The sequence below is a fragment of the Phyllostomus discolor genome, chromosome 6 (assembly GCF_004126475.2).
Source record: "Phyllostomus discolor isolate MPI-MPIP mPhyDis1 chromosome 6, mPhyDis1.pri.v3, whole genome shotgun sequence".
Taxonomy (NCBI): domain Eukaryota; kingdom Metazoa; phylum Chordata; class Mammalia; order Chiroptera; family Phyllostomidae; genus Phyllostomus; species Phyllostomus discolor.
In genome coordinates this window covers 142,415,729-142,432,300 of record NC_040908.2, presented here as the reverse complement: position 1 = coordinate 142,432,300, position 16,572 = coordinate 142,415,729, and the positions used below count along the sequence as shown (strand labels likewise).

The following is a 16,572-nucleotide window of genomic DNA, read 5'->3' as shown; positions in this document are numbered from 1 at the left end:
AAAAGAATACAAAAATAGTTACACTTATTATACAATCCAGGCTTTTTAAAATATGATGCTGATTTTGAAAAACCATGCTTCATTCAACATGGAACATATGGCATTGTGGTTCTGAGAAAAATATATGAGGATTTCTATCATTAAATTTATATTTATCCAGCACATAACAAATCCCCTTCACTTTTTAATGCTTATGCATTTCTATTAGAGAATGTTGCTTACACAAAAAGATCTATTAGAGTGCTACTGCTATCACAAAAACTCAATAGAAAAGTAGTTACATTAAAATAAATATTACAGAATTTTACCCAGCAGCAATTTTTAGTTATTCTCATCTATTACAAAGATTCTAATGTGTAGGACTTAGTTTGTGAGAGTATATGCTGACATTGCCTAATATTTCTTTGTCCAGAGTAAATGTGAAACATAAATTAAGGTCAATGCAGTTGGCATAAGAAATCCACATACCAATGTGAAACAGGGAAAGTAAGGAGCATAGAAAAGAAAGTGAAATGATGTTTTTGACTTCTCCTAAATGGTCATCCTTTCATATATGCTTATTGAATTAATATATAAATATATATATATATTTTTAAAGATTTTATTTATTTTTAGAGAGGGAAGGGAGGGGTAGAGAGAGAGAGAGAGAGAGAGAGAGACATCAATGTGCGGTTGCTGGGGGTTATGGCCTGCAACCCAGGAATGTACCCTGGCTGGGAATTGAACCTGGGACACTTTGGTTCCCAGCCCACGCTCAACCCACTGAGCTACGCCAGCCAGGGCCTAAATATATATTTTTTATCAAATGAAAGCATTAATGTAAATTTTGTATTTTTTGTATATTTTAAATTTAACATTAAAACTCTTGCATAATTTTTGGATGAGCAACTTCAAATGAAATTAAAATTATTTTTAAAAAGCCTGCAGTATGATTCATCATTAACTTAAAAAACCTCGTTAGGTATACTGTATTCTCTTATAAACTATTGGTTGTAACATAAATAGTTCAACATACATAAGTTTAAGCGCAAATCATAGATCATATATTACATGAAACAGGATAGGTAGATATGATTAGTGTCTCAAAAAGAAAACCCCAGAAACCCCAAATAGATTGTATAGTATCATTTACAATTTTAAAACAAAATAAATATACAAATTATGAATATCAACTAAACATGTGTATAGTTATTAAATTTCATTTCTTAATAAGCAGTGAACTAAAACCTGTTAAGAATTGACATGCTACACAATGACATCGATGCTATGCCAAAAAGACTGACAGAAGGCAGTTGATACAGAAATTTGGAGATATAGAACACTTGTTTTATATTATTTATATTTTATTATAAAAGCCATGCATAGTAATATTTATAATCAGTTTTTATTGTTTAAATTTCCCAAATGCATTCTCCAGAGCTAACCATTTAAAATTCATTCATGTTAAAAAATGGGCCGAGGACCTGAATAGACAGTCTCCACAGAAGAAATACAGATGGCCAACAGATATGTGAAAAGATGCTTAACATCACAAATCACCAGGGAAATGCAAATTAAAACCACGGTGAACATCACTTCATTCCTATCAGGCTATCATAAAGAAATCAACAAGTAAGCGCTGAAGAGGATGTGAGGAAATGGGAACTCTCATGCACTGTTGGGACTGATTGTAAACTGCTGCAGCTACTATGGAAAACAGTACGAAGATGCCTCAAAAATTTAAAAACAGAGCTGCTATATGACCCAGCAATACTATTTCTGGGTAGTTATCTGAAGAAAACAAGAACATTAATTCAAAAAGATGTACACACCCCTAAGTTACTGCAGCATTATTTACAATAGTAGAGATATGCAAGCAAGTTAGGTACCCATTGATAAGTGAATGGATAAAGAAGATGTAGATACATACAATGGAATATTAATCAACGACAAAAAGAAATAAAATCTTGCTATTTGCAACAAAATGGATGGACCTAGAGGGTATTCTTGTAAGTGAAATAAGTCAAACAGAGAAAGACAAATACTGTATGGTTTTACTTTACTTACATGTGAAATCTAAAAAAAAAAAAAACAAGAGAACAAACAAAACAGAAAAAAGACCCATAGGTACAGAGAACAAGCTGATAGTTGCCAGAGGAGGGGCAGGGGTGGGATGGGTGAAAACCGTTGAGCTCCATGCAGCTGAGTTTGATTCTTCATCATTCTCTCCACCCCCAACCCCCTCCCCCCCACAAAAAACCCTCATTCATATATTTTCTTATGCATCCTACAACAGAGACAAAAAGCAAGCAAGAATGACTGTGGTAAAACAGCCTAATTATATAAAGCAACTAATATATTTTTACACACAACAGTTTGAAAGCAATTTTGTGTTTATTGAAGAAGCATTCTTTTCATGCACACTATTCAAGATTTTTTTCTGTCAGAGTTTCAGTTTCTCAAGGCTGCTCTAACACACCACCACAAAATAGGTGCTTAAAATAACAGAAATTTATTCTTTCTCTGTTCTGGAAGCTGGAAGTCTGAAATCAAGGTGTCAGCAAAGTAGTTCCACCTGAAGACCCTGATGGAGAATCCATTTCATGGTTCTCTCCTAACCTCAGATGGTCACCAGCAACCCTTGGTTTCCCTTGGCTTGTAGAGGTAGCACTACAGTCCCCTTTTCCAGCTTCCATTTTCAGGTGGTGTTCTTCTCTGTGCCTGTGTCTCTGTCCTCCTCTTCTTACAAGGACACCAGACACACTGGACTAAGGCCTGCTCTGCTCCAGTATCACATCACCTTAACTGCTTACATTTGCAATGGCCATACTTCCAAACAAGGATACATTCTGGGGTCCTGTGAAGGAAATGGATTTTGGGAGGGCACTATCCAACCCAGTATAGTCAGTTTCATTAACATTAAAGAAAAAAAAATTCCCATACTATACAGATCTAAAAATAATGAATGAAACACATGAAACAATGTAGAATATACGAGTGCAATATTTTACTTTTTTAATCTGATACTTGAATGGGAACTTACTTTTGGGAATCTTTCTCATTCATAAATATGACTTTATGCAAAGAGAAACTTACAAAATTCTTCCAGAAGGATTCAGGAGATTAATCTAGGCACATTCATTTGTTTCTAATTTGTCACATTGTTTCTTAGAATATTTTCTAATTTTGATTTAACTGAAGAATTGTTAGATTTGAATAAAGCCTATAAAGTAAAAGTGGCAAACTAGCTTTGAAACTGAAGTTCAGTATTACAGAGGCAGATAAAGTAAGTCTAAGGAAAACTCAAGTATTTATGTCCCATCTTTTGTCCATAGTGATTCTAATATTTTATTCATTTGGATTCACTAATTTAAACTTTCTAATCATAATTGATAACATAAATTTTTCCTGTAAAATGCTAAGGTAAACCCATTAATCTAGTTTTGAGATGCTGCTTCTCCTTAAGATGAACTTTCTGTGTCATATTTACTACATTTTCCTTTTGAGAAAAAAATGCTAAATATTCTCCATCTCCACAGATATGTAGTACATATCTATATACTATCCTATATTTTCTTGTGTTAAGCTGTTCAGGAATTTTACATAACAACATTATAAGAAACTGTGAGGGAAAACATGAAGGATCAGACGATTATGACTTTGTCATAATTTGATAGCTGCTCTAAGTTTGGCTGAGCGCCCTCTGGGGTTATCCTGTACATCCTGGTCTTCTGGGGTAAGTACCTTCTTGTGTATCAACTCCCACATTAAAGGAGCCCTTCTTGGAGAGACTCCTTCCCTGTTATCGTGACCTGAACCCAGTTGCGATGTTTGTGTCACCTTCTGCCTTACACTTAGGTTAAATCTTTCCGCCATGCTTATCCCAAGTAAGAATCGCTTGACAATGCGATCCTCTAGTGAATGGAAGGAGAGGGCAACAAGACGACCACCAGATCTCAGGAACTTCTGGGCTGTCTGCAGTCCTGTATAAAGTTCATTAAGTTCGTTGTTCACAAATATGCGAAATGCTTGGAAAGTCTTGGTAGCGATATGGGTAGATCGCTGCAGCAAGTCTTTTCGTGCATAAATAGCAGAGGGAGGAAATGCACCTGTGAACAGATTTTGTGAAAATAGGAAAAGAGAATAGGTGACATTAATATTTTCATTGTAAATATACTGGTTCGTGCATATATTTAAATAACTAAATTTCCCTCGAAAATGTGGCATTTCATTAGTACTCCCCCATTTTATTTCCAAGCATTTTAACAAGGCTTAAAATCACTGTGTCAGATACATCTTTCATAACTCATAGAAGAAACTGGAGTCAAACAGGAGCAGGAAAAAAAGAGCTCTCAACTATGAGCAGTTCAATGACCACCCCCAGTGGAATAAACAAAGAAAGGTGCACCTAGGCACATTGTAATCAAACTACTACAAGTGAAAGATAATGAGAAAAATCTTGACTACAAAGAAAAACAATACATGACATAAAGGAAAACAAAAAATATTAACAGTTAATTTCTCATAGGACAATAGAGGCTATAAGATACTGGAATGACATTTAAATTGTTGAGGAAAAATCTGCCTTCCAATAAAAGGCTATTCTGAAATTATTCTTCAAAGTTAGAGGTTCAGACATTTTCAAATAAATTAAAAATGAGAGAATTCATTGCTAAACAGGTCTGCATTCAAGAAATGCAAAAGAAATACTTCAGGCTGAAACATAATAAAATCAAGTGATAACCTTGATATACAGGAAGAATATGTGTGTGTGTATGTATATATATATATATTTGTGTGCACATACATATATATGCACACATATATACATGCTTCCCTTATATATTGTGTATATATACATATTCTTATATATACACACACATATATTCTCATTTCTTTAAAAGACAGAACTCTTTAACATTTTTATTGTTGTTCAAGTACAGTTTTCTGCCTTTTCCCAACACCCCAGTCCTCCCCACCTCCCTCCTCTGTTTCCACCACCCTCTTGTTATTGTCCATGTGTCCTTTATAATTGTTCCCATAAACTCTTCACCGTTTTTCCCCATTATACCCTCCTCTCTCTCCTCTAGTCACTGTCAGCCTATTCTCAATTTCAGTGAAAAGCCAGAACTCTTTAAATAAAATTATGACACCATATTTTGGGTTTATGATACAGATATATTAAGATGTAGATATAAATGAGTAATCTATATGATAGCACAAAGAATGAGAGTGGGTAAGAGAAACTATACTATTGAAAGGTTTCTATATTTTACTTAGAGTTAAAGTTGCATTGTGGTTGCTACAGCAGTCAAAATAATGCAAGGAAAGATAATAAGCTAACAGGGAATAAAAATAATCCACAAAAAATATAGTTTAACACAACAGAGGCAAAAGAGAAGAACAGGAAAACAAAAATGAGGCAAAGGAAAGACAAAAAGTAAAATGGCAGACAATAATTCCAAATATAAGTATTTACATAAAATATAAATGTACTAAATAATCCAATAAAAATGCATTGATTATCTGCTGAAAGAGAGCAAGACCTAACTATATATTGTCTATGGAAATGCACTTTAAATATAAAGACAAAATAAAAGTAAATTTAAGTAAAGGCTGTGAAAAGATATACCATGTAGACAGTAAACATAAAAAACCTGGGGAGATTACATTAATACTACACAAAACTTTAAGAGAATTACTAGACCATTTCTTATTGACAAGATGGTCAAGAGAGTAGGAAGATACATTGCAAGTGTATACATACCAAATGACAGTTCCAAAAATTTAGTCACCTCAGAAAAAGACCTACATTTATATAGGAAATTGGGTTGTTACCAAGTTGTCAAGTTAATTCAATGGAGATAGAACAGATTCTCAATAAAAGTGAGTATCTGTAAGAATATGACCTTCAACCCATACTGTACACTATAAACAAAAATTAATTCTAAATAGATCATGAACCTAAGAGTAAACACTGAAACCATATGACAAACATATATGACAAAACTCTCTTATTTAGAATATATAGGAAATCTTACAACTTGCTTGCTTATAAGTCAAATGGCTTGTTTGAAAAAAGGGCAAAAATTTGAACAGACATATTTCAAAAGATATTAAGTAGCCAATAAACATATATAAAGATGTTCAAAATAATTATTAGTCATAGAAATGCAAATTTAAACCACAATGAAATTCTACACATCTACTAGGACTGCTAAATCTTACAAAGATACTAACAACTGAAACAGACTCAAGAAGAAATAGATAATATGAGCAGAAATATTACAAGTGAAAGAATTGAACCAGTAATCAAAGCAACTCACAAAGAGAAGTCCAGGCCCAGATGGCTTCACTGCTACATTCTGTCTAACACTCAAAAAATTAATAACAATACTTCACAAACTCTTCCAAAAAATTGAAGATGAAAAAAACACTCCCCAAATTATTCCATGAAGCCAATATTACCCTGAAACTAAAATTAAAGACATCATAAAAAAAACTACAAACCAATATTACTTATGAATATAGACATAACAACCTTCAACAATATACTAATATAACTAATTAAGCAGCATATTAAAAGAGATTTATTCCTGGAATGCGAGGATGGTTCAATTCATGAAAATTGATCTATGTAATTCCTGACCTTAACAGAATAAAGGAAAAATCCACACAAAATCATACAACTGATTCAGAAAACACACTTGAAAAAACTCAACATCCTTTCATGATAAAAACACTCAAGAAGCTAGGAATAGAAGAAAAAGATCCTCATCATGAAAAAGGGACATATATTTATGACTACCCACAGCTAAGATCATAATGATGAAAGAAACTCAAAGATCATGAATAGCATAAGGATGTCTGCTTTTACCATTTCTATTCAGCATAGTACTAGAAGTTTTAGTTAGAGTAAATAGACAAGAAAAAGAAATAAAAGGCATTCAGATTTGAAAGGAAGAAATAAAATTCTGTTTACAGAGGACATATTTTATATGTTTAAAAAAACACTAAAAAATCACACACACACCCCATTAGAACTAATGAATCAATTCTGCAAAGAATTAACAGGCAAAATTAACATGCAAAAATCACTTGTGTTTCTATATACTAACCATAAACAATCCAAATATAATATTAAGAAAACAATTTCATTCACAATAACTTCAAAAAGGATTAAATATTTAGAAATAAAGTTAACAAAAGAAGTACAAAACTTAGGCTATGGAAGGTACAAATTTTTTTGAAAGAATTTTTTTAAGATAGAAATATTTATTACCCAAACTTATCTAGGGTTCAATGCAATCTCTGTAAGATCCCAGCTGACTTTTTGGTACAAATTGGCAAACTGATTCTAAAATTCACATGGAATTGTAAGACACCCAGAACAGTCAAAATGATCCTGAAAAAAATATATATTGTAGCAGGAACACTCACACTTATAGATTTCATAACTTACTGCAAAGCAAAGTTAATTGATATAGGCTGTTACTGGCTCAGCAAAAGACATAGAGATCAATGGACTTTAATTGATAGCCTAGAAATAAAATTGTATAGTTGTGATCAACTGATTTTTGACAAGAGTGTTGAGACCATCCATTCAGTGGGGAAAGCACAGTCTTTTGAACAAGTGGTACAGGGACAATGAGATAGCTACATAAAAAAGATTAAAGTTGGACCCTTATATAATACACAGAATTAAATCAAAATGGATCCAGGGCCTAAATGTGAGAGTAACAACTTTAACACTCTTAAGTGAAAGCACAGAGATAAATCTTCATGAATTAGAAGTTGGTGAAAATTTTTAGGAAAAAAACCACCAACAAAAAAAAGCAACAACAAAAAATAAATTAGACTTCATCAAAATTAAAAACTATTGTCCTTCAAAGGACACCATCCAGAAAGTGAAAGGACAACCCAAAGAAATGGGGAAAAACTTGCAAGCCACATATCTGATAATGGATTTGTATCTACAATATGTGAAAGAAGCAAATTACAAAATAAACACTCCTGATACTGTTTCTATGATATCTTGAGACATGCAGATCAAAAACAATCATGACCCACCTAGTTTTCAAGATAAACAAAAAATGTTGATTTTTAAATAACTCAGTAAATATATTTTTCTTAGGCTTATCCCACTGGCATAAAAATATGTTGTCAAAGCATAATGTCCAATGAATTTATAGAGGAATTTTTATTTGATTTAGGAACCTATTCCTGGAGAATGCTATCCCACAAAGAAATCCTTCCAGTCCAGATATCCTGTGAATGAAGATCTGAAAGAATGGCTGAAACCCTGGCACTTGATTCTCTGTAGTACGTTTCTTACAGCAAAGAAAATTATGCAAGGCTGGAACCCTAGTTCCCGTTTTAGTAGTCTGCAGAAAATCTAGCAGGAAAGTACATTAACACACACGATGAATCTTCTCAGGGAAGTGGATCAGAGAAGGGAAGAAATGATGTGCCTGGAAGCTGAGAAACGGGCTGTCTTAAGTTAGACGAATGGGTTTTGTGGGTTCACTCCTCTACAAAAGTACTTTGCTGAAAGGCTAGAAAATGTTAGACATTAGGGAATTTATCTTCCAAAAACCGAGTCTTTCAGAAACAAAATGTCAAAGTCAAAGCTGAAGAGGGAAGTCAACTTCTTGCCATTTGCTATTCAATTTCTCCATTCTCCAGAAAAATAGTTTTGGTCACTGAGGCATGTGTTTGAAAACATGCTAAGGATGTGAACAAACATACAATGCTCTCATATTCTAGAGCCCGAATTTAGAGGACACTGGAGGAAGGCTGCATCCCTGAAGACCTTGTATGATTCAAACCCTGCATAATTCAATACGAATTTTCTCAAAGGAGAAATGTAACATGGAATATATTTTAATGTACCTGGTTAAACTGAAATAGGAGGTAAACATTCATGAAGCACAACGATCAACAAACACTTTAAGATATTTTTGCTTTAATTCTTTTAAAAAACTTTTCTTAGCATTACCTCTAGTATTAAAAAATAATTAAAAGCACAGTTCAACATGGTAATTGCTTAGCTTCCCTGGCATTTTATCACATTTCAAAGATATATATTTGAGTATGCATTTTTGAACATAGCACTGAATTAGCTATGCCTGGGTATGTGTTAACTAAATTGACAAAATAAAAGAAAGAGAGAGAGTTTAATAAATACTTGTTTGATATTGTGATTGAATATATTTTTGAAAACCAGTAAAACAGGAAGTGTTTAAATAACAAAATCTCTGAAATAACTGTAGAAGTTCTAATATAAACAACAACATCGGATCACTTGACATGACAAAATATGGTAAGCATTTCTGTTTACCAGCTAAGATGGTACCTTCCTGTAGCAGAATTATACTTTATCATTCACTCAGTCAGCTAGCTGTGAAACTGTAAGATTCCTGCCTTTTAACTGAGGGAATCTGTTTTTATTTCACAGTATTCACATAAAGTGAGACTTTACTAATATTTTACATTGTGTTACTTTGTTTATATAATTCATATTCACATTTAACTACATTCACACCATATGTGCCAGTAAATTTGGAGCTGATGGGTTAACACCACTGTGGTCCAGCAAACTTTTCTTCGTAAAGTCTAACTAGGCCTTGCTAATAAATACCACATTGTAGAGAAAGAAAATAAAAGCTTTCATTTATATTTGGGACTGGATGGTCCTGAAGATACCAGAATTAACTACAATCCATGAATCTTTTCTTCTAGGTCTTTCTTAATTTGGTTTAGGGAATTTTAATCTGGACTATGTCCACTGGGTTTCCTGAAAAGAATTTCTAGGGGTGGATCCTGTCAACTTCCTCAAGTCCCATCTTTAGGGACCAGGAGATGCCAAATGACTGCAATGGGCCGTGTTTTTGTGGATCTTTCTGTGTTACTCTGAGGATCAAAGGCACATATCTTTCCTTATTTTAGATAGCTTCAATTTCCAGGGCTACCCTTCCCCTATACTGACACTTTTATGTCTGTAACTATAATAAGAAAGGTTGACAATGCACATTGTGTAAAATAAGGTAAAAAAAAAAGAAACCGAAGAATATAAAACAGCATATGGTAATAGAAATTAAAGTAATAAAAGCAAAACATCAACTGGCATTGGTACAAACACTCAAGACCAAAACAAAACAAAAAAAAAAGAAAGAAAGAAAAAGAAAGGAAGGAAGGAAGGAAGGAAGGAAGAAAGGAAGAAAAGAAAAAGACAATCCTACTGTTAGGGATTAATCAAGATTCTTTGTTTAAATTAGAAAGTTTAAAGATAATCAGCAGAAGTCCTGTTGTTCTCAGGCAGAAAGTGGGTTTCCGTGTGAAAGTCACTGGTCGGAGAGCAAGGGGCAGAGTTCTGCGGTAGACATAGAGTAGCAGGGGTCTCTGCCTACAAGTAATCAGGAAAAAAACAAACATGAAAAAAAGATGAAAAATCTATGCCAGGTCCAACATCTACCCATGTGCTGGACTCTGAATCAGGCCCTTGGAAGAAAAAGATCAACGAGGCCGGTCCTGGCCCTGGAGGAGCTTTTGCGATCCTTCCTCACCTCCTCCTCATCTCCCACATCCTGTTATCAAAAATAGAAACTGGTCTCTGCTTTTCAATTTCCTGAGTTTAATCACAGAACCCTGTATGGTAATTCACATGATTAAAGCATAGAGCTAGACAGAAAATATGGACTCAATCACAATTGAGGCCATTTGGCTTGGTACAGAGAGAAAATCTTTTTGTTTTATAGCCCAGTCAGTGGACTTAGTTAACACTGGACCAATGCACATTGCTTCTAAGTGGGCAGAAGTGTGCTTACCCTGGTCTAGGCCTTATCACGCTTTACTGTAATTACTAGTTTACTTGTCTGTCTTACTTGACTGCGATCTCCTCGTGAACAGGAACTGCTTTGTGTTCAATCTTATATTCTTCGCACTGAACAGGGAAGCTTATGATTCTTAACTCTGACATCACGACAGGGTCATCTGTGGAGCTTTACCGAAGACAGAGATGCCAGGCCCCAGTCCAGATCTCCTGAATTAGTTTCAGGGGTTTATTACACAGGAATCACTACTTTTAAAAAGCTTCACCAAGGATTTTGACTTGCAGCCAAGATTAAAAACTACTAGAGTAAACACTCAGTAAATGATTGTTGAAAAGATAATAAATAGATCATGAATGAAAAAAACTAAGTGCATAAATGAATAACAATCCAGAGCCATCACTATAGTTTCATTCATATCATTGGATGGATATATGAAAAATATAATATTTAGTCACATCAATGAGTGACTAAATGAAAAACATAGCCTTTTTAATCATAGAAAACATTATGATGAGAATGTACAATTAATGTCATAAAATAGGCCCCATTCTATGTCCTACTTTTTGGCCAAATGTGATTGTGGGTACAAAATGATCATTTTAATGGGGCAATTGAACTCTTAAAGTTGCTAGTAATTTCACTGTCTCAATGTAGCTGTTTTGCATGTATTTAATGATACTGATTGGAATTCACTTAAGGAATAAATCTTCTGACATGAAAATAATTTTAACCACAGGAAATACAAGTTTGCAAGTCCTTATTATCTGAAATGAGCAAATGTACTAGGTGAGGTTTATTTTTGCATATTTCTTTTAAAGAATAAAATAAAAATGTAATGATAAAGTTTGGAAAGTCATATTTTAAAAACTTCATCAAGATCTTCAGTGAAGATACCAAATAATTACCTGAATAAAACATTATTTCCCTATGAAAAAAAATACCTTCAATGATTTCAGTGCATTTCCCCCCAAGACTAATGCACAATATTGTTGAGATTTTATGTAAACTTTATTTCACTGAATGCCTGTAAAACCCTAAATTATAATTTTTCTTAGTTCTTCAAAATAACAGAACTGTTTTGCTCCTACTACTTTTAAAATAGCAAAATTATGCCAGTAAAATTTATGACAAAAGGAAATTTAAAAGCTAATATGTATTTAATTGCAAGATGTTTTCAAGTTAAGTACACTTTTTAAAAAAGTACATTTAAAAGTAAATGTATATTAAATCCAAGTTAAGTACACTTTATAAAAAAGCACCTTTAACGGTAAATGCACATTAAATCTACTATGGGATAAGTTCTAACTTCACTACAGTTGTGGGACTTTATGTGGCACTTCTCTTGCAGCAGTGGTAGGATTATTAATGACACAAGAGGTTGACTCTCGCTGTTCACAAATATTGTACAACACTTCTGCCTCATTAGAGACACTCCACTCTCTCATTCCCGATCAGGTTTGCTGTTGTTGACATTTTTTAGGTTCCTGACAGTTTCACATAGTTACTCTTTTCTTCCTCTCATATCCACAAAGTCTGACAGCTCTGTGGCTGGCTTGTACCCACAGCCCCACTGTCTCTCACCACCTCCACAGCTATCCCTGCAGTTCAAATTATCGTCATCTTTTCTACACTGTCACCAGACTAATACGCATCATAAAAAAAGTCAGGTCATGCCATTCCACTGGTTAACGCCTGTAGTGCCTTCTAACACGTGGAATAGAACCTGAAGTCCTTACCTTGGCCAAATGTCCCTATGTCGTATGCCACCTCTGGTTATTATCGCCCCACTTTTCTGACCGTATCTCCTACCCTTGAGCTCTGTATTCCTGACTGAAACAGGGCATGGTGCTATTTAGGACCTTTGATCTGTACCTGGGGGACCTGCCTTCACACACTGGGATGGCTTATCCCCCGCTTCATTCAGGTGTCTCTTCAACATCGAGGAATTAGAAATGAAGTCTCTGAGTACGCTTATATGAAAATAGCACCCTGAAATAGGAGTCCCCTTAACACTGTTGTCTTTTTCCATCAGACCTTATCAGGGACAAACATTTATTTGTTTACCATCTGTCTTTCTCCACTAGAATATATACTCAGGGAAAACAGATAGACTTCTTGATAGACTTACATGACATTTTGTATATAACTGTACATATGTGTGTGTGTATATATATTATATATAAAATAAGAGGGGCATGATTTGCATGATAGTAATTTGAAACTTGCTGTGTTTACTTAGCTTACTTTAAAAAATAATTTCAGGACACATAGATAAAGCCAAAGGGGGTAGGATCGAGGGTGGGAGGTGAGAATGGATGGAGTGGGGGGAGTGGTGGGGGGAAAATGGAGACAACTGAACTTGAAAAACAATTAAAAAATGGAAAAAATAAAAAATAAAATAAAATAAAAAATTAGTTGACTTATGTTAAAAAATAAAAAATAATTCCAGTTATATAGATGCATTATGATTCACTGTTTGTTCATTTAACAAGTGCTTGTAGTGTCAAGCACAGTACCTGGGAGTACAACAGTAATAAAGACAGAGGCAGTCTCTACTCTGGTGGAGCTCATACTGCCAACACAGTGGGGATATTTAGGAGAAATATATATTTGCTATCACAAAAAACACTGCAGTAAACACATGAACTGCACATTTTAAATTTCTGCATGGCTGAAAAACTTGACCAAGTAAAAAGACAGTCACAATCTGTGAAAAATATTAGTAACTGTATGTGAATATGTGGTAGTAGGATAAGAGTTGTTAGGTCAAAGGCTATTTATGCCCCTTTAAATTTGGATCAATATTTCTAAATCTACTTTCTGAATAGATTATACCAGCTTACTGCCATCAACAGTATACGAGTCCATCTCCCCACATCCTCACTGGTACTAGAAACTATCATTCTTTTTCACCTTCCATAGTCTGTCTACCAGGAAGCAAATGATAGCTTACATTTATTTTAATTTGTGTTTCTTTGGCAATTAGCAGGATTAGGCATTTTTTCAAAACTAATGGCCACCTGATTTCAACTATAAAAGGGCTTGAACAAACCCTTTGTCCATATTCTTAATGTGATGTTGCCTTTCCTTTACTGATTTGGAGACATACATACAAAATAAAGAGAATAACCTGGTGTCTCTCATATGTTGATGCAAATATTTTTACCGGATTGTGACTGTTTTCACCTTGTAGAGTTTTTCTGCCATACAGAATTTAAAATTTTCTATATAGACTTTCTTCAAGTTTTTTAGATTTTATCAAGTTTAGAAAGGCTTTCCCCACTGAAGACTATAGATAATCAATTCTATGTTTTTCTAGTATACTTCTGGTTTTATTTCTTACATTTAAATCCATGGCAGATTTATTTTTAGTGAGGTATGAGGTAGAGATCTAACTTCATTTTTAAAAAACTATATAGCCAACCATCCTATTTATTAAATATTAAGTGAGTAGGGATACTCACTTGAAGTACCACTTTGATCATATGTTACATTTTTAAATGCAAACAGATCTGCTTCTAGATTCTCAGTTGTGTTTCACTGATTATTTCTCTATTTTTTTTGCCAATATCAGATAATTTTTTCCTTCCTTTTTTAATAAAGATTTATTTATTTATTTTTAGAGAGAGGGGAAGGGAGGAAGAGAGAGAGAAACATCAGTGTGTGGTTGCCTCTTATGTGCCCCTCATTGGGGATCTGGCCCACAATCCAGGCATGTGCCCTGACTAGGAATAGAACCAGTGATCCTTTGGTTTGCAGACTGGCACTCAATCCACTGAGCCACACCAGCCAGGGTCAGATGATTTTTAAAAAAAAATTTTTTTAGTACATTTGGTGGGGTAAGTCTCTCTCCCACCATTATCTTTCTTTTCAACTTTTCTTGGGTATGTCATACATTTATTATTCCACATTAAAATTAGAAACAGTAACATATATAATTATAAATATTTTGACTGGAATTGCAGTAACTCTCTAAACTCATTTGGATAAAACTTAAACTATCATAATATAAAAACCATCCAGGGAACATAATATTTTCATTAGTATTTTACATGTTCTTTATTAAAGTTTCATAGTTATCTTCATCTGAGTCATGGTCAGGCCATTTGTAAGTCCTATTCACACAAAGACATTAATTATCCCTACGGAAAAGTGTAAGAAATGACAATTATATATTAAGACAATATGGTGTAAAAGAAATGGCACAGAACTTGTGAAAGAAGAAACTAGGTTTATTGATCAAATCTTTTACTTTTTTAATGGTTGTTTAATGTGGAGCAAAAACACATCTGAGTTTGTTTCCCCACTGGAAGATGAGTCAAGTCTTCTTACAGAATTACTCTGAAGATCAAATAAAGAAAATGATCAAATAAAATAGCACCTAGCATATACTTGGCACAAAGTAGTCACTTTAAGAATGTCATTCACACATTTATTTACTTCCTGTTCTCAACTGTAAAATGGTAGGTGATGAAGGGATTTGATATGTTAATTTGAAGGTTAAGGCCAAACCAGTTCTAATTTCACGCTGGACTAATAGAGTAGGTGGGACAGTGGGCCCTTGAAAACCCCTAAAGCACCTGAGTAATTAATGCTTATTGAATGCAGGTATGTGACTAAAATACCTCAGCATTAAAAATGAAGCATAAAATTTTCCTTATGTATAAATTAATGGTACAATTTAAGTTTAGAAAGTAGTATTTAGGCCTTAAAAATATAAAGATTTAGCATGGCATTGGAATGAGGTTTTTTAGGTGGACCCTGACTATGTAATTACTGATGGTAAGAACTGTAAGAACTGCCCTGGCTTGCATGGCTCAGTTGGTTGGAGCACCATCCCATAACCAAAAGGTTGCAGGTTCCATTCCCAGTCAGGGTACATCTCTCAGCTGTGAGTTCACATCCCAGCACGAATGAGAGGCAACCAATTGATGCTTCTCTCTCACATTGATGCTTCTCTCTCTCTCTCCCCCTTCCCTTCTCTCTAAAAAATAATGAAAAAAATGTCCTCAGGTGAGGATAAAAAAAAAAGAATTGTAAAATCCATAACTTCATTAATATAAACCTTCCAGATTTCACTAACCTGGCCAGGAGATTATTTTCCATAATTAAACTTCTAGATTTCTGTTGCTACCTAAGTATACAACTTGTATTCTGGCATTTTAAGGACAAATTTTTCTCAATTCTTTTCTTATTCCTTTGTTCTAGTTCTCAGGGAGCACCTTCCTGCACAGTTTTTCTTTCATAAACATAACTCCACAAGGATAAAATGTATTTGTGAGTCATTTTAAACCATGCTCTTTGTTTTCAGAGTTCCAAACACCCAGTATTTTTAGTCCACTTACCAAATAAACAGAATCTGAGGCTACTAGAAATTGTTTAAATAAAAACTGACACCAACAATGTTGGGTAAAATTTAGTAATTACATCCTGTATAATAATAATACATAATTCATTCATGTAGCCAGTATTTATTACACAGCATGTACTAAAACTGGGGATTAAAATGTTTATGAAGATATTGTTCTTGCCCTCAAGAAATTCAAACCCAATGAGGAGAATGATATGTAAAAACTGAGGAAAGGGGTATAAAGGATTTTGCATACTGTTAAGAAAGCTAAAAAACAGAGAGAGAGAGAGAGAGAGAGAGAGAGAGAGAGAGAGAGAGAGAGAGAGAAAACTTGAGCCCCTAGATAGACAACATTTTCTAAACACTGTTCTGGGAAACAGTGACCCTGTGAACTATATATAGCCCCTTCCA

The 16,572-nt window shown here is 34.0% G+C and overlaps 1 protein-coding gene across 4 annotated transcripts in view; it reads right to left on the bottom strand.

Annotated features, from left to right (window-relative positions):
* Positions 1-2,354: 2,354 nt before the first annotated feature.
* The window catches only part of METTL15 (methyltransferase like 15), a 171,679-nt gene continuing 157,461 nt past the window's right edge, over positions 2,355-16,572 (bottom strand). For all 4 annotated transcript variants that reach the window (XM_028517428.2, XM_036029168.1, XM_036029167.1 and 1 more), the window contains one exon: positions 2,355-4,088. In XM_028517428.2, coding sequence (XP_028373229.1) covers positions 3,643-4,088 — 446 coding nt within the window. In that variant the 3' untranslated portion in view covers positions 2,355-3,642. The remainder of the gene's footprint in view (positions 4,089-16,572) is intronic.